General features: G+C 43.5%; 1 protein-coding gene and 1 long non-coding RNA gene across 4 annotated transcripts in view; one reads left to right on the forward strand and one right to left on the reverse strand.

Annotated features, from left to right (window-relative positions):
* The window catches only part of LOC117884167, an 86015-nt gene extending 69702 nt beyond the window's left edge, over positions 1-16313 (reverse strand). Inside the window, exon 1 of the long non-coding RNA XR_004647504.1 lies at positions 16196-16313. This is a non-coding gene — a long non-coding RNA (uncharacterized LOC117884167). The remainder of the gene's footprint in view (positions 1-16195) is intronic.
* Positions 1-27850, forward strand: part of ETV6 (ETS variant transcription factor 6) — a 164933-nt gene that overhangs the window by 113423 nt on the left and 23660 nt on the right. For all 3 annotated transcript variants that reach the window (XM_034784310.1, XM_034784319.1, XM_034784329.1), the window contains 3 exons: positions 15007-15171; positions 19190-19324; positions 25992-26537. In XM_034784310.1, the coding sequence (XP_034640201.1) occupies positions 15007-15171; positions 19190-19324; positions 25992-26537 (846 nt within the window). The remainder of the gene's footprint in view (positions 1-15006; positions 15172-19189; positions 19325-25991; positions 26538-27850) is intronic.

The raw sequence follows: 27850 nt of genomic DNA on the forward strand, positions 1-27850 counted from the left end.
AGGTGGAAACCTGCCCCAGTCACTGTCAATCTGACCTAGGGGAAGTCTGTCTGCTTCAGGTTTATTACCTACCAGAGCTGGATCTGATTTAGAACTTACAATTTGCAGCGTTTCCTGCGGAAATTTTTTTTTGCCACTTTGCACCCTCTCCACATCTCAAAATGTCATTTTGTGTGAAATTGTCGATGAAACCTCTGCTTTTGGATTCACAGCATTGTCCGGAACTGCAGTTTTGTGCGTGTTGTCCATGCAAAGCTAGAGGGTCCCTATCACTTGAAAAAATTTACATACCCAAAAAATATTTTCCATGGAGATGGCCTCCCATTTGCAAGTTCTTAGCAAAAAGTGAAAGGACTTCAATTTCAAGTAGCTTTGCATTGATTTTGTGCCCTGTATAATAATACATTCACTTAGCTTCCAACATGTAGAACCTGAAACTGATGAGGAACAGCACAGTCAGAGCACCCTGAGAAGCAGGGTCAGAGGATATCCTCTCCTCAAAATCTAGTTCCTTCTCCTCTCTCTTGTCCCTTCCCTCCCCACTGTGTGTAAATGACTATCATTTCCTCCCTCCCCATTTATATGTCTCTCTGATTTTCCCCTCCCCTTGCGCTCTCTCTCTCTCTCTCTCTCTCTCACACACACACACACTTTGGCCCACAGGATAGGAGTGGAGAAGTGTGTGAGAGAGTGGGGCAACTCCATGCAAGTCTGAATTTGACCTTGTGTCTCTTCTTTTTTCCATAATCCAGTCACCAAGCCCACTCTGCTTTTCTTGCTTCAGCACTGAAGAGCATTTCCAAAAGTTGCTCTTGCTGTCAGCAACTGGTAGCAAAAGTAGCTTCCAGGGCCGCTTAACTTGTGACGTAGCATTCTTTGTTGATGGAGCTATACTGGCTGCAAGAGCAAATGACACTGGAGCAGGGATATTCAAATCCAGGCAAGTGCTACAATGTGGGACGAGCGGACCCAAATGGTGTTTTTTTTCAGACGTTTCCTTTTGTACAACTTGTTTTTGGATTCAGATATAGGTAATTTGGGAGCAATTTTGAGTGAATGTAGAGAAAGCAGGTTTGGATGATTTGAAGAATGTGAAAAATATGACTTAATAATAAAACTTGAAACTCACTCATTTGCATTCATGAGTGCAGCCTGATGTGGATTACTGAGTTTTGTGAAAAAGCTGGTGGGTGAGCAAATATGCTTATAAATCTGGGTTCCTGCATCACGCAATATGCCGTGTTTATTTTGACAAGTGTCGTTTATAAAGCTGGTTGAAATTTGCCAAAATGAGCCAAGCTAATTTTTTATTAACATTTTCTTCAAAAATTTGATGATGAAAAAACATGGGGGGAAAATTTCAAGTACATTTTCACCAATTTTTTTCTGCATTTTTGACCACCTATAGTAGTTTAATTGCAATCACATCTGACAACACAAGGATGCTAGTAAATGGGCCTTAGTGTGCTTTGCGGACCATCATATTTTTCACTCTGCTTGCATGTGAGATCCCTTCCCCCCGACCATTTGTCTGCCTTGCTAGTTTTGATTGTAATCTCATCAGGGCATAGACTGTCTCTTACACTCTGTTTTACAGTGCCTGGCACAATGGGGCCCTAATCTCAGTTAAAGTCCCTAGGCGGTACTGTAATACAAATAATAAATACAAGTAATAAAGTCTTAATAATTTGCAACCTCACTCACAACCCTGTAACCTTATAACTAGTCTGAAAAGTAGGGGGAGACAGACAGTGTTTTTGTGGATTAGCTAGGTCTTCTAGCTAGGTTTTTTGCTTTTGGTTCATAGCTTGATCCTAGGCTGAAAATGTATTTTGTGAATTATTTGCTGATATGGATATTATGTTGTTGTCTTCGGGAAAAAAAATTCATACTAATCTTTTGGGTTCTGGGAGCGAGCCTCTTGGGTCTGCCTCTCAGTGACAGCAGCAAGATCAAACCACTGGTGGTGCTGGAATAACGCAATGAGGGTGGTTGGAGTTTGGCTTTTAGTTTAATCCTTCCCGTCGTCCCATTTAGAGGCTTGGGACAAGTTGTCACTCATGTCCCCGCCCAATAGAAATGTGACTGAATTACTTCTTCACTGAGTATATCGGGTTAGGAGGCAGTTTGGAATGCATCTTAGCAGTCCCACTGTAATGCCATGTGAGGAAAGGCCTTGTCTAGTGGAGTCAGAGGTTATTTTGAGCCCCTGACCACGCAATTAGGCAGTGCCTCCTTGGAGTAGCAATTGCTTGCTAATCAAAGCAATGGGAATTTGGTTCAGTAAGGAGCCCCTGAGAAACTAGGCGGAGACTAGACCTTTTACCCACTTGGCAGGTGGGCTTGCGGCATGCTGGAGTGAAGAATGTTTTTTATCATGTTAGCCATGGCTCTTTCCCCTTTGTATCTCAGGATATGTGTACTGTCCTGTTAGAAACCTGAGCCAGAGTGGAATCCCTGGACTCGCAATTCACACCATTTGCAGAATGGTACCCAAGGGGTTAATGCTTAATGTCAACTGAGGGCTGGCCTTTGTATAAGGAGAGAGAGGAACTCGTATATTGATCCAGTGTGGCCGGCTTTTACAGCCCCCGGATTAGTAATCCAGCAGAAAAGGGCTGGAACATAGAAACAAGTCCTGCAATGAAAAAACCCTTTGGGTCAAGTGTGCTCCATGGCTTCACCCTGACTGTAAGTGAAACCTTCTGTGCGCTGCCTTAGTTAATATTTCCAGGCAAACTGAGCCATGAACTTGGCTGCCTTGCCAAGTTCTGCTTTTTACAGTAGCAGAGCGAATGTGGCCATGACTCAGAATTATAGGACCCCAGATGCTGAGGAAGTGAGCAAACTTCTTGTTGTCTCACAGTGGACTCTTCTGTGACAAAATCAGTTTCATGTTCCATGGAAACAGCCTGGAAAACATGGTGATGTATTTTTTTTTTCACAGTCACGGCTGAGTTAAGAACAGAAAATCTAGCCAAAATTCCTTAAAACAAAGGGACCCACGGAACTTTTCACCATGATCTGGACTTTTGAGAAAGAAATATCCTTGGGAAAAGAAGGCAGCTCCTTAGCACAGGGGGTTTGTAACATCCCAGTAGGCCACAGCTGGCACTTTGCCGAATTATGAAAGTGTGAGGCTTGAAAACTTCCTCCCAATTCAGAATTATGAAAATCACTTCCTGGTGCCTCTTTCTAAGCACTGAGATCTCCTTTGTGTTTGCAGCCACTGGAAAGATCACGGTGACCAAAAGGATGACAGGTCAAGTGATAAATTGCGGAAAGTGTCATCTTAATTCCAGCAATCTGATTCATTATAAAGGCGACATTTTCCTTGATTTTTAGATCCCTCTGATGTGTTGTTTGAATGGCAACATGAAGCCAGTACTTCTGATTTCACCACCATTCTACCTCATCTGAGCTGGAATAAGCTCTTTACAATGGGAAGGAGTACTGTTAAATGATTGGCGGGTAGGCAGGGGACTGGGTCAGGGCATGAGTTCAGACTATGCTGATCAGTTTATTATTTATTTATTCATTCATTACTTGCATTGTAATAGCTCTTAGAGGCCCCAATCTGAGATCAGGGACCCACTGTGCTAAGCAAGTACATATGTGAGAGACAGTCCCTGCCCCCAACAAATGTTCAGTCCTTGCTTTACAATAACATACACCAGATGGATGAAACAAACAGGTGCGGGAAAGGAGGAAGAGGAGTTAGAGAAATGAGCACGTTCTGGGGTGGCAGGGCTCCAGCTGTCAGCCCTGCATGGTGGGGCTCGGGCTGTCAAAGGCAACAACAGGAGATGTAAGCAACACAGTATCTGCACAGCGTCAACCGTAAGTCATAAGCTGCCTTACATCGACCTAACTCTGTAGTGCAGACCAGGCCACAAAGGGAAACAATTTAGTTTAACCCTAACATTTGACCTAGCTTAAAAAATTGTATGACTTAAAAAGAAAATTGCTGAGAAGTTTAAAAATACAAACTTCCTGTAGGACAACCTCCCCTACCTCTACCTGCAAAAGTGTGTGCTGCTACTGCTTGCTGGGTCCAAGCAATTAGTTAATGAACATTATTGCCAGAGCTCTGCTAATGTTATTTAGGATATATTGGTGCACAAGCAATGAAACAAGCCACAGAAGACATTTATTTTGGGGAGTAGGGAAAGCAAAGTGTGCTCCATGGAAAGCAGCCAGCATCAGTTAGGAAGGAGTCAGGGGTGGATTAATACTGTAACTGGGACCAGATCCAACCAAACTTTCACCCATCCCCATCCCCTAGACAGCTGCACGTACTGCTCAAGTAAAAGTCACATGACCCCCTGCCATCCTTATTTACAGTCACATTGTGACATGACGTGAATGACTGATGGGTCACGATGGACCCAAGCAAATTTCCTCCTTCCCTGGGTTTTGCACCCACAGCGGGAAGGAGAGGGTGACTGGCAGGAGTTGGCTGTGCTATGTTTTCCTCAGCTCACTGACCACTGATGCATTAGGGCCTTCTCTGAATGTGGTGTCCAGATGCAAGGATCCTGCCTTAATCCTCCCCGGAAGAAATGGTATTTTCAGGCTTCTAAGGCTATGTCTACACTAGAGACCTTACAGCAGCACAGATGTACCAATGCACCACTGTAAGATCTCTCGTGTAGCCGTCTGTGCCAACGGGAGAAGCCCTCCTGCCGACATACCGCTGTGCACAGTCCCACTTATGCTGGCAAAATTTATGTTGCTTGGGGGTAGGAGAGGGTGTTTTTCACACCTCTTTGCCAACATAAGTGGTAGTGTAGACATGGCCTAAGAGGGCTTTACAAACAGTGCATAGGGGAGAAAAGGGAGCTGGAGGGGATAAAAATGACTTAAAAATTGTTTGACAAGGCTTCTTTAATGAGTTCCTAGAACATTAGTAGATCCTTCTACTTACTGCTGTGACTGCTAGCTCCTCCAATTGGTAATTGCCCCAGGCAGAATCCTGAACATCTATCATGGCCACTTCGGTACATAAGACATTGGTATGTCACTGTGAATGACGATGGTGGTGGTGATGATGAAAGCGTTGTGCTAAGGTAAAACTTACAGACACGTGCAATTTAGAGACAAGATAGAGAGAAATCCATACGTGACAAATATGCGCTGTGGGTGGGTGTGACTATCTTCACAAACACCTAGTGAGTGTTAAATAAAGATAACTGAAGATAAAATCATTGCTGTAATTAATTGATTTCCATGCTTTCTCAGAGTGCTGTAGTATTCTACAAGAATGATCCAAAATTGCAATCCAAAATGCAGCTTACAATAGTAGTACTGCTACTGCAGGGTTAAGTCCTCAGGTGCACTTTCTACTCTGGCTTTACTCAGTCTTGATTTAGGCAAACTCCCAATGATGTTAGAAGAAGGAATAAAAACTGTGGGTCAAATACTGATGTCAATTATAACAATGTAACGCCATTGACTACAGTAAGTTACTCCAGCTTTACACTCACTGTCATAATAATATCAGAATCCAGCCCTGAGTGAGGACTTTACAATTTGGCTTGCATTATTCTGGGGCGATTACTCTGATATTTTATTTAGAAGAGGGGTATGCAGTTCTGCAGTAATTTTGTAGGTGGGTTTCCTCAGCTGCTAATCTACATCTGTGAAGAAAAGTTCAGCTAAGGAAGGAGAAGGAACTTTTCCCTTGTATAATTTTGGAGCGGTTGACCGACTGACCGGCCTGCCTGCCTGCCTCTCTCTCTCTCCTCCCTTCTTCTTCCTCACCACATTTCAAGGGTTTTTTTTATTAGTGACTTCATCCGCTCTCATTAATCAGTAAGCTATCTCAGGCTGGCAAGCTAATTTAGAGTCCTGCTTGTGCATTTGATCAGCAAATTCAAACCATGTGTAATGTCAGCAGGTCAGGAGAGGTGATGGAACATGGGATTTTCACTTCAGTTCCAGAAAGGGCCATAGCTGCTTCCAGGAAGCTGCATTTGGCAATGGGTGTGGGGAGCTGGAAAGATTTATTTCCCTGTACCAGGGCTCAGAGCCTCATCATTCTACTCGAGCATTTTCCAATCAATACGTTTCTCACAGACTCTCCAAAGGCTGCATTAGAAAAAACAATTTGATCTATTTATTATTATTTTATTATATGACAGGGTAGCCCTATAGACCAGGGTGTCTAGAGTTTGCAGGGTCTTCACACAGTCAATACTCTTAGTGAGAAATAAAGAGCTTCTCATAGGGAGCAGAGTAAGCCCTTGGGCAGATGTTAAAGCTGGTATTATCTGTGTGATCTGCAGAATTCTACCTCTCATTAATTTCTCTAGCACTTATACAGAAAAATGCAGTATGCATGGTGCATACGGGGCTCACAAGTAGACTGTGTGCACAAAGCATACCCTGTACTTGTGTTCAGTGGTGAAAGGAATTCAGTTGCCATCTGCTCTTTACTTTAGTCCCATCTCCCATTGCAAAAGGTCTGTGAGCCCCTTCTGGAATTTCAGGTGGTTGGCCTTTGCTGTTATTCTACAGCTGATAGATTTCTGCCAGGACTGTGGGGAACTTCTACATCTTGACATTATAATTAAAGCCAGTTTTACAACATTTTTTTTATGATGTGCAAGTCTTGTTTGGGTAACGCGGGCTAGTCTCCTCACTCTCCACCCTAGAACTCCTCCACTCCCCATCCAGTCCCCCAGTAAAGTTCCTCCCCCATCCTATTTGCTCTCCCCCACAAGACACACCTCTCAGTCAATTTCCCCTCCACCAATCAATGCTCACCCCCCAATTAATCCTTTTTGGGACATAGTCAGCCTGAGCTGAAGGTGGCCTATGCACACTTTGGCCTGAGGCTTTTTCTGAGGTACTTATTGACATGCTACCCCTGCCTAATAGGTGGTGTCTCTGGGCCCCCACTTGCAGGACCAGCTTTCCATTAGGGGAGGGGACAATCCCTGCCAGCTGCAGTAGCTCTGGCCCTGTTATGGTTACAATCCAGGTGACACTTGTTAAGAACAGGCAAGTTTAGGAGTCACCATTCACAGCCCTCTAGTCCCCCGGGGCACTTACCACAGTACATGGGCCAACAGGAAGGAGGCAAGTCCCCATTACAGGGCTGCATCACACCAGCTGTCCCAGCTCACTTGCAGTGCCGCATGCTTGTTTCCAGGTAAGTGAGCATGCCACAAAGCCATCTGTCTGTGTCTGTCACCATACCCTGCTTCACCCCCCAAATACTGGGAGTAGGAGAAATTCCCCACAAAGATAAGAATCCTTAACCATCCTGCTTTTATCATCCCTGGAACACCCTGTCTTAAATGCCTGCTGGCCTCCTCCTGCTGACCGCCACTGCTAACATCTACTGGGAAAGCATCCGTAATAAGAATGGCAGAGCTGTTGTTTTGAATGGAGAGGGTTCAGTTCAAGTCTCAGGAGGGAGTAATTCCTCGCATTGGCGCTCAATTTGTGATTCAACTTAAAACCCCTTCAACACAATTAGCTTGATGCTACTTAGCACACATTTCCCCAGTCATCTCCATGGAACAGCTCCGTGTGGTTTGTGCTCTCTAGTTCAAGAGCCAAGCCCTGGGCCTGCATCGTTCCTCTGAACACTGGTAAGCTGGAGAGAAAGAGGGGTAGTAGTAAAGGAATGGTAGCAAGAGTCATACTTAACATTTTTATAGCATTTTATTTTATTTTTTGATCTCTGTCCTCTGAAGCCTCCAGGATGACCATGGCTGGAGATGGGATACTGGGCAGAGTGGGCCAGGGCTCTGAGGTGGCACCGAGCATTCTCTCTCTCAGGTGCTTGGTTGGCTTGTTCTTGCCCACATGGTCAGGGTCTAACCAGTGGCGGATTAGCCACTGAGCCAAGGGGCCTGTGCCCAGGGGCCCCAGGCAATTGGGAGCCCCCGGAAAAATGGGCACCCCTCCACACTCCGACCCGCTGTGCCCGCCTGCCCAGTACTCCTGCCGGGGAGCAGGGTCAGGGCACAGGGGCTTGCCCCGCACTGCTCGCCCGGCACTCCTGCTGGGGAATGGGAGAAGCCCCCGTGCCCTGACTCTGCTCTCCGGCAGGAAGGGCAGTGGGGGCAAGCCTTGGTGCTCAGACCCCATTTCCCCGGCAGGAGCCCCCGAGGTGGGGCAGGAGGGGATTGCATGCAGAAGGGGCGGGGAGGGGGCCCCACTTGCTCTGGCCAAGGGCTCCACAATGCCCTAATCTGCCTCTGGGTCTAACCAATTGCCATACATGGACTGGGAAGGAATTTCCCTCCAGGTCAGGTTGGCAGTGACCTGGTTTTATGCCTTCCTCTGCAGCATGTGGGTGTTGGTTACTGGGTATATCTCATTTAGTCATTTCCCTGCCATTCATTGCAGCGGCCTCTGGCATTGGCACACCTCGGTCCTTCCTAGTCTCTGCCTGAGGCACAGAACAGTCTAGTCTCCTGCAGGTGGGAACAATTTGGTCTAATGTTGATTGTTAGGTTTAGTGTGCGGGTGGCCTGTGATGTACAGAAGGTCAGACTAAATAATCTGGTAGTCTCCTTCTGGCCTTATACTTTATGACTGTATTCAGAGCACTAATAAATCCTCATCAGAGCCCTTTGCATGAGGAAACTGAGACAGAAAGGTGAAGTGACTTCCCATGACCCCACATTGAATCAGTGGCAGAGCCTGAACTAGACCCCTTTCTGGCTCTTAAGCCTATGTTCGCCCCTCCAGACCACAGTACCTTAACAGTGGTGGGCAAAGAAACCCACTCTCTTGCCCCAACCTGCATCAAACACACCTCTCTCTGCCATGGGCAGTGTGCTATGTGATGTGAGTAATACAGCACATTGCAGATTATTAACCACCCAAAGCCAGCCTCTACTTCAGTTTAGAGCACACCGATTGCTAGCAAACGTTTGCTTTTTGTGAACATTTCTAGTGCAGTTTTCCTACTGGTGAATTGTGTATTGTTCTGTAGTCAGGGCTTCCCTGCCTGACGCTGCCAGAGTGATGATGCTTGAGTCCCTGGGTGTACAAAACCAAGCTGCTGATTTGCATGTGCTGGTCCCTTTGCTGTTTGCCCAGCTGTGATAAGTACTTTGCAGTGTGGGAGTAAAAACAATTCCATCTGCTCTCTGGAAAGGATGAATGAACAGGGGAAGTCTTTTCTTTTTTCCCCTTCTCTCTCTCCCTTCTTTTTGCCTATAAGGCAGTCAGGCATTAGGATGGAATCTCCCAGCCTAAACGGAACAAAAATATATGTAACGTACTTGTGAATGCTGTGTAAGTAGCGTATGATTTATATATTGAACTTCTGACCTCATCTATTGACTCACATTGGAACTAATGTGGAAAAGGCCTCTTTCATACTGTATACTACACATCCTACTCATATGTAACGTACCTCTAAAATACGTGATTTACTGCATACAGTACATATATGAACCACACATGTCCTTTCCTCTTATGGGAAAAGGGAGATATTGAACGTTAGTGTTGCCATTGTCGGGATTGGATATCTTTCATAAAAATGTTTCCTCATTCACCCAGAAGTTATGGTCTTATGCAAGAATTACTGGATGAAATTCTTTGGCTTGTATAATGCAGGAGTGAAGAGTAGATGATCATAATGGTCCTTTTAGGCCTTAAAATCTATGAATATATGGATTATTGTGGAGCGCCTATGCAGCTCAGAGTTCTTTTAATGCCCAGAGTAAACACGGCTTTAGGGACCTGCAGTTGCCTCACAGGAAACTTGGAAAGCATGGCATTTTAAATCCAGGTGGTTATCAGTTTGTGCCCTGGAGCATGAGAGTGGATCAACCTCATCATTTTTATCCCAGCTAATGTAACAAATGTCAGAAGCAGGACTTCAGGTGAAGAATAAGTAACAGGAGTAGATAATCTATTAAGATACCAAGATCCAGCCTGCAGTGTCAGAAAGGCGAGTGCATGTTTTTCTCCCTGTTTAATGCATATGCTGCTTCAAGACTGAAAGAAGCACTATAAATAATTTTATTCTATTAAAGCTAATACTCAGGAGCTGACACGACAGGCTAGCTAGAGAATGTGAGTCTCTCAGAGCCAGACTCTGCCATCTTTATTCACATGGAGTAATAACAATATCTAGCTCTTGTAGAGCGCTTTTAACCATGGATCTCAAAACTCGTTACAAAAGAGGACAGCATCATTATCCCTATTTTTTAATACAGATGGAGAAACTGAGGCACAAAGTAGTGAAGTGACTAGCCCAAAGTCTCACAGCAGAGCTGGGACTAGAACCCAGGTCTCCAGAGTCCCAAGCCAGGGCCCTAGCCACCACTGCCACCTCCCTAATTTAATTGGGAATTTTTAAGGAAAAAGATGCTGCCCAAAAGGCTTGGCCCAATGCCCAGTACGGTCAATGATTAACTGATTTCAGTGGTCATTGGATTAGGCAGAATTTAGCCCTCATGTTGTAGCACAGGTCTGATCATCCTCACTGTTTTGTTTGGTAAATGCTTTTTGTTACTTTAATATGATGCAGTAAGCGTCCTTTATTGAGAATAGAGGATAAGGGGGATATAGAAAGAGTCTGTTTTCTTGCATAGTGTCCCTGGTAATAAAGATCAATGGGAAAAGAAATGGCAAAAATATAGAACACAGCATCCAAAAACATAAGCAGAGTTCATTTTCTTTTACGGAGAATATATGACAAATGTTTTAATGAAGTATCAGCAGGTCTGTATAGTTAGGTTTCCTCTCTGCCTTAAAACCCCCTTGAGCTGCACAGCCCTCCCTTTGATACCTTTCTTTTCATGAAATGATCTGTTTTAATAAGAAAAAAAAAAGAGGAAAAGAAAATATGTGATGCTCTACAGGGCAGCATTGTTTCTGAATGGAGCTTTCCATGAGGTGTCAGCAGCTCTTTCAGTGACGTTAGCCTGCCTCACGCTTACTCACATTGCAGTATTTGCGCCTCCACAAAAAGCCTCTCTGGAGTGAATTGATTCAGCACTGCAAAGGAACTGTCATGCAGTGAACAGAGTGCTTTGAAGCAAATCGTTCCACAGGAAAGTGAGGGAGGGATGAGAAGAGAGGAGAAGATCAAGGAGGAGAAGTGGTTAACCTGTTTTGTTGTCTTTGATAGCACTTTATATGCTCAAAACACTACAGAGAGACACTAATTCTCAGAACACCCCCATCAGTAGGAGGTAAATAGTATTACCTCATTTTACCAATGGGGAAGTTGAATTAGAAAGTCAAAGTGATTCAGTGTCAGATCTAGGAGTAGACTGAACAGAGGCATATGCTACGAAATGTTACTGTGTCCAAACAACAGTTGCCAAGATGATGCTGAACGTGGTTTGTTCTGGTCTATCCAGAGCAGTGAACTGTGTTCATCACTGACTCACCTAACACAAGTGTGTTCAGACATGGTAATACTTAATAGTATAGACCAGGTCAAACAGAAAACACTCACATTAAATTGCACCAATTAGCTACCCAGAGATAATCTCTGAAGTAGGCTTTAGACATGTAGAAGCCTATCACCACTGGAGAGACTGGTTCAAATGAGAGAATAATACACAAATTAAAATGAGCTTGATATTCTCATTTTCCACACACCAAAACCACCACACTAACTGGCACGACTGGAAGCCTCTGTTCAGAAGAAGCTTAGAACTCTTCCAGGTCAGGAATGAGGTGCATTAACAGAGCTGAGTGAGGGTCCAGAACTAAACAGCGGGGAGTGTTCCATGTCAGGCCTGAGGAGCTTTGCAGTAGGGAACTAGGAGAAGGCAGCACTGGAAGTGAAAGGAGTGTCATTGCCCAGGTTTGAGGTGCATAGGTAGAGCTGGTGGTTGAGGCACAAAGACTAGAATAGCAGGATTGCAGTTCAAGAGAGATGCACTGACAGAATTGCATATAGGAAACCCCTACACCCTGTGCCATTACTGTTCTTGGCCTTAGCCTTGCTGACTCTCCCTTACTTCCACGAGCCTGAATTAATTTTTGTTGAAAAAGAAAGATTGTTGGGGAGCAGAGTTTATTTATCATTAGAATTTATTATATAACTCCATAGACACACTTTGTGTTTCCCTTACAATAAAACCCAGATTCCATGCTCTAGAGCAGTTGTTTTCAACCTTTTTTCATTTGCAGACCCCTAAACATTTTCAAATGGAAGTGCGAACCCCTTTGGAATCTTAGACATAGTCTGCGGACCCTTAGCAGTCCATGGACCACAGGTGGAAAACCACAGTCCTATGGTAATGGCAACCTTTCATGGACCCCTTAGACACAGTCTGTAGACCCCCAGGGGTTTGTGGACAATAGATTGAAAAACACTGCTCTAGAGAGTACAGTCTAGTTCCTCTATGACACATACCTAACAGGTCTCCTCCTGCAGGAGGATACAAGTTTAACCTTTCTTGGGGAAAGGAGGATTTAAAGACTGGAACTTGGAGGACTAAACTAGGAAATATTTTGGAATGCAGCATTCACTAATGACATGGCTGTGTATGTAGAAAGCATTTTTGAGAAAGCACCACGTCCAAGTACAAGAGTCATTCAATCCAAGCAACTTTGTCTCAGTGAATCAAAGATGAGATGCAAGTGCAGGAGGTCAGATTAGATGGTCACTGGGGTCCCTTCTGGGTTTACAATCTGTTAATCTATGCATGAAGAAGGGAGAGGAGGGGAGGCGTGTTGGTTGGAAAAAGAAACAGGTGTTTAATAAATGAGGAAATGGTTGCTCTGTGAGAGGCCGACGGGAAATGCAAAGAAACATTACATAGTTTTTAAACTTTGGGAGATATTCTTTGGGGTGTTTGTTACCATCTGTATTTGTGTGGAAGGCAGAGAAAGTCACTAGTGGGCGTTTCAAGGTCCTTCTCCTCTTTTTTAAAGTCCTTAATGTCCTAGATCTGTGCTGTATTATACCCCACCTCATCCTTCGTATCCAACCACAAGAGCTGCAATTGACACGAGTGCTGCAGTTGGCTGTCCTCAGGATTAAACTCTTGGGGTCTGGAAACAGATTGTTTCCACTGGGAGGACCTTAGGCTGTGGAATTCCTTCTACCAGAGAGGAAGATGAGTCTGAGTCTCAATATTTTTTTAAACCATGGTGCACATCTCTTTGCATAGACCTTCTCCTAAGGATGGAGCTACAGAAAACACCCACCTCAGTGATCCCACTCTAACCAATGACTAAATTGCAGGAGGGGTAGAGAGTTTAGGTCCTCTTGCAGAGACAATTAGATGTGATTCTTTGTTTTGTAAGTGGCTCATAATGCAATGCTAAGGAGTACATTACAAATGAAGACAGATTTGATATGGTGTCTTTCTGCTGAGTAACTGCTGTTCAGATCAGCGGTATCTCGTTCCTTTCGGGAGTCAAGTACGTGCTCATCTGAAGCTCCAGAAGCTTGCTCTCAATTCCCCTCCTGACTCAGATTCAGTTCTGTATGTAACTTGATGCGGGGGGCTTTCCGATTAGCTGCTTTGGGAATCTGAATCTTTCATACCAGCAGAACAGAATTCATTGCCCATGACTTTTTTTTTTAACCCTGGCAAAAGGGCTGCATATCATTTTTTTTAAAATAACCAACTACGAGATTTGTAGTTATATTTGCAAAGATTGGGGTAATCAGTCTCATAGAATAGTGTGTCAGGAAGGAAACGTCTTCCCATATGCAGCAGCATACAATCAGCCAGGTGCAATATAAAAAAGGGTGGTTCATCTTGCTCTGAAGCATAAGATTTTAAGCACTGCCAGGGGCTATGTACCAAAGATCTGATCAGATATGGCAAATTTTATGTTTCTATGCGCAGTGTGAAGCTTTCCTTTCTACATAACGCATTGTAACAAGTCAAACAATGAGTCATCTCATAAGGGGAAAAGGAAAGGAAGCTTTTATCTCCCAATGGATAAGAGATAATCTGCCTGCCTATCTATCTAGGTATAAGCAGCTGCCTGAAAATTAAGCTGCTTTTTTCTCCATGGGAAGGAAGCCATTTTAAAATTGTATGTAAGACTGATATTTTAATCTCACCCATCCCAGGTCTCATCCTGTGTCCAATAAAATCAATGGCCAAATTCCCTTTGACTTCACTGGTAGTAAGATCAGGCACTGAGACCAAACTTAAGCCTGGTCTATACACAAAAGTTGTATCATTTTATCCATATCAGTATAGTTAAAGTGACACAACCCTGCTTGTAAGGGAACAGTTATATCGGTACAAATGTGCTTATAGTAGTATAGTATGCAGTGTTTTTGTAGCCATGTTGGTCCCAGGATATTAGAGAGACAAGGTGGGTGAGGTAATATTGTTTATTGGACCAACTTCTGTGGGTGGAAGAGACAAGTTTTTGAGCTCTTCAGTGCAGGTTATTTCTATGTAGGAAGGGGACTAAACTATAGTGTATCTAAACTAGGGGTTGTTCTAGTATAATTATATTCTTAAAAATCACACACACACACGAACCAACATAATTGTATGTAGATGAGCACAATCTCTATCCAGCCAGTTGAAAGCTGTGGTCTTGTGTCTTGTTCAGAGGCAGACACATGCGGATGAACGCAGCACTTCACAGTCAGGGTTGGGGCGTGGATGTAACTTTGTATTGCTGCCCCAGACCAATCTCAGGCTTTGCATCCAAATGCAGTTACTGATTCACTAGTCCAGGGGTAGGCAACCTATGGCACGCGTACCGAGCTGATTTTCAGTGGCACTCACACTGCCCGAGTCCTGGCCACCAGCCTGGGGGGCTCTGCATTTTAATTTAATTTTAAATGAAGCTTCTTAAACATTGTAAAAACCTTATTTACTTTACATACAATAATATAGACTTATAGAAAGAGACCTTCTAAAAACGTTAAAATGTATTACTGGCACGCGAAACCTTAAATCAGAGTGAATAAATGAAGACTCGGCACACCACTTCTGAAAGGTTGCCGACCCCTGCACTAGTCCTTTCCCAGAATCGCTTACCCTTTGTTCCAGTTTCTTAACGTGACCACAGTGTTTCTATCTCCCACAGGCTTGCAGCCAGTTTACTGGAGCAGGGATGATGTGGCCCAGTGGCTCAAGTGGGCAGAGAAGGAGTTTTCTCTGAGGCCGATTGACAGCAACACTTTTGAGATGAATGGCAAAGCACTCCTGCTCCTGACCAAAGAGGACTTTCGATACAGGTCTCCTCATTCAGGTGAGGTTTATCTACACCAGGAAGGATGGAGCCACACAGGGTACAGGAAAGAGACGGAAGCAGAGACAGAGTCTGGGAAGGAAGGGAGGGAGGAAGAGAGCCATGAAAGGTGGGTTGCAGAGACAAGAAAAGACACCCATAGTTGTTGGGGTGGGAAGGGAAAGACAAGGAGAGCTATGCAGACTAGGCCAGGGAAGAGTGAAACATCCAGTAAAATAAGAAAGGGTGAGGGAGAGAGAGATCCAAACACTCTTGAACTTTGAGAGAGTTTAGATCCCAATCCAAACTGAGAGTGCCTGGCCCATCTCTAGTTAAAACCCTCTGCAAAACCCAGAGAGAGACTGCCTGGCAGCAGTTTAGAACATCCAGCTCTGTCCTTTAAAGGCTTATCATTTCACAGACCCAACTAGAGAAGGGAGTTAATCAACTGCTCCAGCCTCTTAAGAAGCCTGCATTAGCATTCTGCCTCACAGTTGACTCAGCTGATTGTGCTGCTAAAAGCTTCAGCAAAACTCATCCCTGGGGACCTTTCCTCTCTTTTACAGCTCCCGTGGGCTTCCCATTACTCTGCCCATATTCTCTCACATGCTGGAGTCCAGCCCCAGGCAAAGCACAGGCAGGTGTGTGAATCAATCCGCCTGTTGCCAAATAATTTAGTTATGTACTCACACAGAAGATTTAGAAACATGTGTGTGTCACCTGCCTGTATTTATATTCCCTGCAGTCTGTCGCCTTCAGCATTACAATCACACTGAACCTCCTTCCTCTCCTGTGTCAGGGCTGTTTAACTAAATTTGAATGAATGGTTCTAAATAAAAGTTATTAGCTTTCTTTTTATGACCATATAGGGTACCCCTGCTAAATAAAAAGGCTTGTAATTCAATCAGCTACCAGAAATGATCATACAGCTTGAACTGAGTGCCTGGAAAATAGCTGCTATCAGACTTCCAATGTAAAGACACAGGAATACAGATCGTGTTGCACTAACCAATCAAAATGTGGAGTAGTTCTGAAAGACACTAACCTTGTGACTCCCCGAAGGCACCTCCCTCTACTAGCATCCTCTTACAGGATCTGGCCCATCCTTTTTCATATAGGCCCTGATTCACCAAAGCACTTGAATATGTGCTTAAGTCCCATTGACTGCTTAAGAAATAAATAAATAACCTTGGGCAGGACAACTTTTCTGGTGTTTTGTATGTAGCACCCACTATGTTGCATGTGACTGGCCTTCCCTTATCCCCAGCACCAGCTGTCTAGGAGAGACACCTCTCTTGTCCCTGCATGTACTGTTACTGCACTTGACGTCAACTGGATTTAAGCATCTGCGGGCTGGGGACTGAGCATTCATGGTGGAGACTCCTTGGCTCTAGATTTCATTTCCTCACTGTGAATGGAGCTCATACTTTGCTGAATGTGAGGCATGATTTTACTGACTACTAATCTGTGAACTCAATTTAAAATTTTATTCTAATTTTTTTATGGTAGCTGTTGACAAACTTTTGAGAAAACATTCCATTCAGGCCTGCTAAATCTATGCCACATACAGCAATACCAGGCACAGAGGTTGCCCTTAAAACTTTTAGATGACTATAGCTCACTAAATAACATCATCTCGTATTTGAAGTATTTCCCAGATATCCCTGTATTTGAAGTATAAGGAAATGAATAATGCCATTTCTGCCCTAATGTTATTAAGTTAGCTAAGGGCTTCCATACACTCAAAAGTTGCACCACTTTAACTATACTGGCAGGGGTATTTCAGTGAGGGTTGTGATTATTATTATTTTTTTTAACCAAAACAGTTATACCATTATAACCCATTGTGTAGATACAGTTATAGCAGTATAAATGTGCTTATACCAGTATAACTTATTCCCCTTCTCTAATGGGAATAGCTATACCAGGTTAAACAGCATTATGCCAATATAACCAATATATCCACACAAGGGCTTGTACAGTTTTGTAGGAAACCACATCCCTCATGAAATCCTTATATTGGTCTAAAAGCTGTGTGTAGACTTGGCCTAAGGCAAAAGTGGGCAGTTTTTAAGGATGACCACCGTATTCTCCTGGAGTGATCTGGCACAATTTATGTGTGTGTCTCTATCTTGCTCTGTAAAGTACAAATTACGTGGTAAAATCCCTCTCTGGTCTCTCATTATGTATTAAATACGAGGCTTCATTTTTAATTAATTTTTCAGGCATTACAGACTCTTTTAAAAGTGCCCCAAAGTCACCCCTGACATAGTAAAGGCAGCCAAGACAGAGAAATAGAGCAAAAAGTCAGACTATGGAAATGAGGATGACTTAGGCTGAAATAGCTAGGAAATAAACAAAAAAGGTTTAGTATCTTTGACCGACTGGTAGAACCTTGGAGGTTTACAGCGGCAAGTGCTGAATATGAAATGGATTTACAGGTGTTACAGAAATAAGAAAAATAACAGTAATAGAAAATCCAAGGTCTCCTAAATGCCACTTTAATTAAGACAGTTAAAGGACCTATGAAAATTAGTTAATATTTCAGGCAAAGTACCATTGTTGAATATTGTTCACTCCTGCATGTGGGGGCAGGAGATAGGCAAAGGGCTGCATGTGGTATTATTAAGATTAATCACACACACTCTGGGGCACTTAGAATCACCTGCATTTTGTGCTTTGGTTAACTCTTTCTACTTAACTGCTTCATTGTCGCCAGCTTTAAAAGGCAAAAAGCACCTCCACTGTTGGTTGGAGGTACAGTTGGAGGCGGGAGGTCACTGAAAGGTGAAATATTCTCACAATAAATAAATCACCACATAAACAATCAGTCTTCTGGCAACTGCAATGTGTGTTCCTTTGAGGCCACCATATTGTTACCTGCAAACTCTAGCAGTGCTGGAAGTTATTCCCATGCTGTGCTGTTGGAATGGGAACAAGACTCCTGAAGCACTGCTAATAAATGAACACTAGCTCTGAGGTAGCTTTGTGTGAGTCTGTACTGACACCCAGGGCCAGCGCTTCCACTAGGCGATCCTAGGCGGTCGCCTAGGGCAGCAGGATTTGGGGGCCGGCATTTTGCCGCCCTCAGCGGAAATTCGGCGGCAGGGGGTCCTTTTGCTCCGGGTCTTCGGCGGAAATTCGGCAGCAGGTCCTTCACTCGCTCTGGGACCCACGGCCGAAGTGCCCTGAAGATGCAGAGTGGAAGGACCCCCGCCGCCAAATTCTCAGAGGAGGAGCGCTGCTGCCTAGGGCGGCAAAAACCCTGGCGCTGCTCCTGCTGACACCCACAAGACAATTGGAGTTATGTGCCTCGCTACCTTTGCGGATCTGGGCCTGACTGACCTGCTAAATTTACCGTGGGGAGAATTTATCAACATTCTATTAGATTTCCATAGAATGTCATAATGACACAGGAACATCACTGCCACAACACACAAAACGGTGTGGAGGAGCATCAGTGATGTTTTTTTAATGGAATGTATATCTTCTCCAGCATAAAACCTCATTATACAGTAAAACTTAAGGGAGGAAGTGTTGAATAATGGTTAAAGCAGAAGGCTCAGAGCCAGGAGATCTGGGTGCTGATCGTCATTCTACCATGAACCTGCTGTATAAGCTTTGCCTGGATGACTTAAACATTCTATGCCCTTGTTTGCCCATCTGCAAAACTGGGACATAATTAAGTCTCACACCTCCTCTTAGTAAACTAATGTTTGTAAAGTGCTTTGAGATCCTCAGATGGGAGGTGATGTGGAAGTACAAAATCTATCCACCAGCCTATTAAGTGCAACTGGACTGAGGTTTATATTGCTCCCCCCACTTTTCATTACTGTTGCCTCTGCGTGACATGCACAACTTTTGGACTGCCAAGAAGGAGTCTTACTCAGGAGTGAGAAAGATGTGGGTTCTTCTTGCAGGCACTTTTGGATCTGAAAATGGCACCAGGAGCTTAGAATTCATGCATCCAATGGCCAAATGAGTCTTCTCCAAGAGTCTGTAACTTTTCATTTCCTTTAGCTGCCTGTTTGTCTTTCAGGTGACGTGCTGTATGAACTCCTTCAGCATATCCTGAAGCAAAGGAAAGCTCGCATGCTATTTTCACCTTTCTTCCACCCTGGGAACTCTATCCATGCTCAGCCAGAGGTCATATTACACCAGAACCACGATGAAGGTAATAATGTCTCTTTTATTACTGGAGATGTCATTATGTCAGCAGTTTGGATGAGACCATCAGGAGGTTTTTTCTTACTCTAAACCAATAAAAATTTCATTTTAAAACAATCTCTCTCCCTTCAGAAGTGGAACAGTCCTTTAGTTGTTAAAATGTTCAGCTGATCCACCAAGCCATTTGGTTGCAAATTCTTAGTGCTTTATAATATTTTAGTCTTTTACTTGTGTAAATCTCCATTTATTTTCCGCTATTTTGTCCTGCTTCAAAGCCTGTTTAAAAATATACTAGGTGGGGATAACTTTTCTGGAGCTTATATGTAGAACCCACTCTGTTGCACAGAACTTTCCTTTCCCTAGTTTTATGGGAAAGAAAACTCCCTTCCCACCTTATGTACTCTTACTGCACTTGTGATTGGCTGGCCGTAAATTGGGGACTGGAGACTTTGACTTTGGAATTCATTTCCTCTGGTGGTTCTAGAGACTTTTAACATGTATGGCATGGTGCCAGGCCCATTTTTTTGCTCAACTTTTGCCTTAATTGTAAGATTGGTAATTATTTTGTTTTCAGGGAAAGGCTCTTCTTCTTTATATATATAAAGATGTGTGTGTGTATTTTTCTCTTTCAAATATTGCACCTACGCCATGTGTTTTTGTAATTAAGCACATTTTATAAATTACCAAATAAATAACTATCCTGACCATTACATCTTAGACAGTGGCAGGACCAAAGAGGCCTGTCATAAGCACTAATGGCTTTCTTTTATTGGAAAATCCTAACTTCTGAGATTGAACTGAAATTTCAACACATTGTCACTGTGATCAACACTAGATGGATAAGATAGACACATACCTAGTTGGGGAGATGAAAGAAACAATTGTAGAACTGTTGCTTAAATTCAGTTTGTTTTACTATTGTGATAAAATCTTGAGGCAATATAGACAAATTCACCAGTCTGTTTGCAGATATCTCCCCACCATGCATAACAAGTGGTGCTTTTTTGAATGGATTTGCTTTTATGGCATGGCAGATATTGGGCACTTTTACTCTTTATTAGAGCTGGTCAGAAAATGTTTGGACTTTTTTATGATATTTTTCAGATTTGCTGTTTTTGTTTTTCTGACAAAAAAATATTTTTTGGAAGAAAACACTTTACAGGAAAATTTGTGTTTAGTTGAAAACCCAATTTTCCATCCCAAAAAAGTTTTGACAGAAAACTTTCAACTAGCCGTTCTCGGTATCTCCCATCCTTAATCACAAATAAAAAACAGTTTGGATTTCACCCTAGTCCCCGCTCGTCCTAGAAGTGCTCAATTTTGCAAAATTCAGATGAGGTATGATGCAGGACAGGATTAAGGGGCATTGGCAGAGCTCTGTGGGGAGCCTAGGACCGGCATAACAGGAGGCACTGTGGGGCAGGGCTGAAGGGCATTGGCAAAGCTGTATGAGAATGTCAGGACTAGAATAACAAGGAGGTGATGCAAGTCAGGAGTAGGTTGCACTGGCAGAGCTGAGTGAAGGAAATTTACAGAGTTCCTGCCCAGTATACCTGGCTTTAGGCAGAGGCTGTTATTAATTTCTCACTTTCACGAGTCCTGCAATCACACACAAGGATTTGTTGTTTGTTTTTTTTAATGGAAAACTGGGAATGGGCCAGCTGAACCCTTTGTGAAATGTGTGTGATGAAGAACATACTGGGAAAATTCCAGGGTTTGAACATTTTGTACTTTAGTACTCAGTTCCTTTGGGCAAAATCTCTTAGGCAGGGGTAGCTAAGTCACAGGTGTAAGAAGAGTATAGTTATGATTTTAAGCCTATCCAGTGATTTAAAGGCTATAGATTTAATGATCTAGTAGAATGGTTCCCACACCAAGTGTACCTTACTGCACACAACTCTGTCATCAATGGGATCACTTTTCCACTTGATCACTGTACATAATTTCCATCAACAGTAAGGGCCAACTCTCATTGATTTCTATGGAAGCCTCAGCATCTACAAGATTTCTACCCAAAGTGCCTCAGCATCTACAAGAAAACTAACGATCTTTATATGACCAGTATCAGCCAGGTTCTAATAGAAACACTAATAGCCCCTTACAGCTGCCTAAACATCCCAGACTAGCAAAAGAAGGAAATGGTAGATCAGAATGACAATCTTGAGCTAGTGAGCACCTGGTTTCACTCCTGAGCTACAGAAGGTTTCACAGTGTTGTTTGACTAGGCGTTCGCTTGCATCACTTGCTAAACCAAATCTGATTGCTTCCTTTAAGTCCCCTCTCTTAAGGCGATTTGTAGCCCTATTTTACTTGGCCCTTAGAGCACTCAGTGCTGTGACGCTGGTTCCTTTCTTCATATTTATTCCCAACCACTACAATTAGCTTAATTTTATTATTTTTATTTTGCTACATATGGAATGATACAAATGTTTTAATTATGGACTCCCAGCTACATACTCTGGGCAGTGAGAGAAGCTCTTTATGCCAAGCATTCACAGGCAGGCAATGAGTGCGTCTTGCGTACTTTTGACTCTCTTGCTGTGCCCCCTTCATTGTTGCTGCGTGAGGAACTTGCCCAGCTAAATGTTTGTTGCCTTCCTGAATCTACTCTTTTTTTTTTACTGTGCTGTGTTCTCTATTGGGTATTCACCCCAGCTTAACTCACAATGACCAGTGGAGAGGGGCCAGTAGGTTCCTTGGCATGTGACCTTCCTCAAGCTTGATTTTCTTTAAGGCTAGTTTCACAGATATCAAACTGATTTTTGTATCCCTCACTGATGAGGTCTCTCTCATTCTCTTTCCCTCTGCAATCTCCCTCTCCGTTTAACTCTCCACCTGAGGCTGGAGTTGCTCCTAAGGATCATCATCATTTTAATGTCTGTTTTGAAACCAATCCATCCAAAATCAGTAGTGGCCAAGAGTTGCTACAGCCTCATGGCTCTTCACAGCCTATGCAAAGTGAGTTTAACGGTCAGTTCCCAGTTTGTTCTGTTCCCAGTGTGCAGTCGTTCACATCTCTTACAAAAACGCCACCACAACTGCCATTGGTTTGGAACCCCCTGTTGGCAGTCTTTTGTGGAGATATTAAGGGCCAAATGAGCCACGGAGACTGAATTAGCCCCTCATCTCTAGTGGTCCCTCTGAATCAGCATTGAATGACTTGGGATGGGATGCTGTGGAGGAAGCTTTCACTGTTGTTGCCTGCACTTGTTCTGTAGCTAAACAGATGGCTTCAGTCACCAGGACTGTCAGTCCAGCAACTTTCCACCCACCCATCCCTACAGGGATCAGATAGGCCAGCAACTTTCCACAACATCCAGTTCACTTTTAAAAAGCTACATGGAAAGGATGGTCTGAGGGTGCATTCCAACACAGGCAGATGTGTTCACGTGTTCATTCTGGCACGAGCTGGTGCAGTGCATGCACAGGGATGTTTAATTTATTAGGGCCAGATTCTGATTCCCTTACACACAGTGAGAAGGACCTTACCACATTTGGTTTCATTCATTACAGTGGAAGTGCTCACAGAGTAAAGTGCCTTATTCAGTAAGGGCAGCCGGATCTGACCATCAGTGTGTTTTAACTGTCAGTTTCCAAATTAAGAGGATGATGAAGGGAATTTGATGTCAAAGTGAGCCCTTTTCTGGTCCTGCTAGGTTTGATAGAGGAGTTGAGAGGGAGTCCTCTGAGATCCATTGCCCTTCACTAAAGGATCCTTATTGCAGCATCCCGTCCCCTGGCGAAGGAGGGGGATGAAGGTGCCCCTCTCTGGAGCCCATCAATGTTGCTTAATGTTTCCACCAGAGGTTTCAGTAGAGAGCAACAGAGGCATTCCTTCCTGCTCCTGGGCTGAGTTCAGTCCCGCTCCAGCTCAGTACACAGACTCAGTTCCCATACAGAAGCACAGCACTGCTACTAGACATCAGGATGAACTCAATGCAATGTCCCTGGTTGCTCTCTCATTTCTCAAGCATCTTTGCTCATCTAGCCCAAGAATGAGCATAATGCATTTGAATGAATATGTGGCGGTTTAATTGGGCAGCCCGTAGAAAACAGGGCACTGTATATGACATGGGCCAGGTATGGGGGAAGCAGTCGTTACTAAATGGGTTTTCCTTCGGTTGTGGTTAATGGATGTTAGGTCCCATCTATGCTCACTGAACATTCTTCCTTAAGCACAGTTTAAACTGAAGTCACTAGGCAGGATCATAGACCAGGCCATGGTTTTTGAACAATGTTTGAGCAATGTAGCAATGTGGGCCTTTCCATATCAATTGGCCAAACTCAAAACCATCTCTGGCCACAATGTACTTTAAACCCATTTTGAAGCCCCATTATTAAACTTTGTTTTTCATCCAGTGCAGTCAGAGCATAGCCTAGATCTGTAAGTTTCATTTCCTCCTGCCATTTCATTGTTCCTAACCTAACTAGCTACACAAATACATTTTTCTTGTTTATGACCTCAGGTGTGTGAATCATAAATAAACTCCAGGCAGGCATAGCTTCTTCCTAGGCCTTCACAAGGAAACTGCTGGCTGCTGGCAAATCATGTAGGTGCCCATTTTGGGGGGCAGAGGAGTCAGTTTAAGGTCACTGAGCCAGTGCTGACTGGAATTTCATCTTCCCAGCAATAGAGCATTGTATGTTAAGGCTTTTGCATGGGTCGGTGCTGATCCCTCTACTGCAGCTTGTATGGATTCCAGGGTAGGCAAGGAGCCCATATATTCCTTTCTGCCTGAATAGAAGCTTCAAAGGGCAGTTCTCCCTTGACAGGAGGAGAGAGCAAGGAGAACAAGCCTTCTTAAAGGAGCAGAGTGGATGAGTGAACAAATAAGACAGTCACATTTACCTGTTTTGATTGTTGACATGTGCCTAACAGTTTCCTGCTCTTATCGCCTGAGGCTATTGGCAAACAGGGCTGAAATTTGAGCTTTGTTTTTCTAGATAAAAACCGGTTAGCCTTTGCTCTCTGTTGTATGCAGGGCTGTTATAGCCATGTTGGTCCCAGGATATTAGAGAGACAAGGTGGGTGAGGTAATATCTTTTATTGGACCAACTTCTGTTGGTGAGAGAGACAAGCTCTGTGTAAGCTTGAAAGCTCACCGACAGAAGCTGGTCCAGTAAAAGATATTATTTCACCCACCTTGTTTGCTCTTTGTAGCTTTCTACTCAGAAAACTATGGCCTTCATCAGCCAAAATCAGTTTATTTTATGTTAATTGAAGCAAATGTTTTGGTTTGTGGATGTTAACAACCCTTTCGGATGGTATTCTAAATCCATGCTTTCTGAGCTCTCCTTCATTTTAAGGAAAAACAACGAGGAGTCCTTTTGGCACCTTAGAGACTAACAAATTTATTTGGGCATAAGCTTTCGTGGGCTAGAACCCACTTCATCAGATGCATGTACCTTTAATTTTAAGGGACGCTGCTAGTGTCAAAAGGTCCACCCAAACTGTTTTTTCCAGCATCAGATGCTCTAAAAGTTTTCATCTGGAATGATCCTACAAGAGAAAAATCTTGGTGGAGACACTTCTAGAGGGTTTATAGGTGGTGATCGGGTGAAATTTAGGCTATCAGTCAAAACTTCCTGCCAGTGAAGCATTAGGCTGTGATATTCACAAGGTGATCTAACAGGGTTTTTGTTTTTTTTTTCCATCTCTGATTTCTACAACTCTATGACTAATGTATCCAGTACTCGTCCCATGTCTTGAGCCACACTGCTGATGGCTCTGGGCTTCAATTTTAAGTTACAGAGCCTGCAGGCAGAGTAACATGAAAGACAAAACATGTATCCAGGTCTTTGTAACATATGCACAGAAACAAAGCTGTTAGGCCTAACAAAGACACGTCCCCCATTAAGCTGCCATGTATGAAATTTCTCTTGCCACCCTCTCTGATTTCCTACTATTAATGGAGTGCTTCCCACCTACGTGGCTTTGACGCTCACACTATTAAATTACTGTAGGAAAGCCAGGTTATGTTGGCTTAGGACAAATTTATGTTCAGTTTTGAAGGTAGCACAAAGGGAAATGAATAATAATAATAACTTGTACTTATATAACACCTTTCATCAAGGGATCTTAAAATGCTTTGCAAACAATAACTGTAATTCTTTTTAAAGATGAGGATACTGAGGTTCTGGGAGAACAGATCACTTGTCCAAGGTCACACAGGAAACTCGTTGGAGAGTTAGTACTAGAACGGAGATGTCCTAACCACTAGTTTCCTACTCTCATAGACAACACTCCCTCCCTCTCAGATATAATGAAGACTATGTTAAAATGTGTCAATGAGTTTTTTGTAGATTCATAGAGGTGTGGTCCAGAACACACTACATCTAGTATAAAGAAGAACAGGAGTACTTGTGGCACCTTAGAGACTAACAAATTTATTAGAGCATAAGCTTTCGTGGACTACAGCCCACTTCTTCTTGTTAGTCTCTAAGGTGCCACAAGTACTCCTGTTCTTCTTTTTGCGGATACAGACTAACACGGCTGTTACTCTGAAATACATCTAGTATGACCTCCTGTATATCACAGGCCATTAAATTTCACTCAGGGGGAACCCAATAACTTGTGCTAGATCATATTTTCCAGAAACGCACTGAATCTTGAGTTAGGTCCTGTGGTTCTGTCACATTCATCATGATCTATGTTTTTCACCTTTTCTCCCCAGACAACTTTGTCCAGAGACCTTCAAGACCATCAGCAGAAACAGTCCATCACAACCCCCCAACCATTGAACTGTTGCATCGTTCTAGATCGCCTATCACCACCAATCATCGACCGTCACCAGACCCCGAGCAGCGGTCGCTGAAGTCCCCATTGGACAACACTATCCGCCGCCTCTCCCCAGCTGATAGGGTCCCAGGGACAAGGCATCACCAAGAGAACAACCATCAAGAGCCCTACCCTCTCTCAGTGTCTCCTATAGAAAACAACCACTGCCCGCCTCCTCCTGAAGTACTACAGAAGCCTTCCAGCCCCCGCCAAGAGAACACCAGGGTCATCCAGCTGATGCCCAGCCCCATCATGCACCCTTTGATACTGAACCCCAGGCATTCTGTAGAATTCAAACCATCACGGTTGTCTGAGGATGGGCTACACAGGGAGGTAAAGCCTATCAATTTGTCCCACCGGGAAGAGTTAGCATACATGAACCACATCATGGTGTCCGTCTCCCCTCCTGAGGAGCATGCAATGCCAATTGGAAGAATAGCAGGTAAGCAATATTCTCTAGCCCATGGTCTTCATTCAGAGTCTGCCATGCACTAATCTAATGAACCATGTAATATCATTAGGAAGGACCTTTTGAGCTTCCTTTGGGCTTTTATAATCTTACAAAAGGGTACAAGCATCTTGTAAGCCTCACAACTTCCATTGCAGAGGCTGGTAAGTATTACTGAAACCAATTATACAGGTAGGTAAGCAGAGGTGCAGAGTCACTTGCTCAAGATCACATAGCAAGTAATCAGTGGCAGAACTAGGATTAGAATGCTGGAGTCCTGTCTCCTAGTCCCCAGCTCTATCCACTCCCAATTAGTTTTAAAATAAAACTCTTTGAAATAGAGCTTGCCCTAATGGAGTAGTTAATGGGCCTCTGAATGGTGAGAAACAAATGTTCTAAAATGGTCCAGGGAGGGGAAAGCCCCATCAACAGTGCAGCAAAGTTGGAATGTCTGAAATAAAAAGTTTTATGATAATGTTAATGACCCGTTCTGCAGTTTCCACAAGTCAATTAATGACTGGACAGCACTTTAAAAGCCTTTGTCTTTATCTCAGACCCTTAATTCCTTTTGCCAGACATTTACTGACCAGTAAAAACCTCAAAATGGCTCATAATTACTGACATAATGCCTTCACTGTGGGGGAGGTGGGTAAGGGAGGAAAGTTCATCTCCAAATTCTACAATTGCCACTGCTCTATTATCTGACCAAAAGGAACAGTTGGCAACCTGTGTGATACTTAACCCACTGTCCTTCTTTACAGATTCAAATTTACCTCCATCCCACACAAACCTCAGGCATTGTCTCACTTTTGTTATCGTAAATAATTGACATCACATCTGCTGAATCAGGAAACTGAGGTTACAGAAAATGTTTTTTGTGCGTAAAAGAGAACTGTAAATAGATCAAGGTGGGGGGAAATCCAACCGCTTTAGAAATATATGCTGAATGCCCCAAATAACCAAGTGAAGAGGACATTCCACACGTTTATGCTAACATAAAGCTTACTTCAGAAAATAAATGTCAGGTTTGCAATGTCTAGGCCCAGTGAGGGGCACAGGCTTGTATTTGGTATCAAACCTCCGAGTTGTCCCTCATTTTAAGGCCTCACTGAGTCCCAAAATTCCTTGCAACAGATTTGGGAGCCTCTTCACTTTTATTGTTAATAATTACATCAGAAACAAGGAATCATTAATTAATGAATTTTAAGGTCAAAAGGTATGATTATGATCATCTAACCTAGTACATAACGTAGAGCATAGACCCTCACCCTGTTGAAAGAGAAGTTGTAGAATCCTTTACATTCCAA

This window comes from Trachemys scripta, chromosome 1 (genome assembly GCF_013100865.1).
Source record: "Trachemys scripta elegans isolate TJP31775 chromosome 1, CAS_Tse_1.0, whole genome shotgun sequence".
NCBI lineage: Eukaryota > Metazoa > Chordata > Testudines > Emydidae > Trachemys > Trachemys scripta.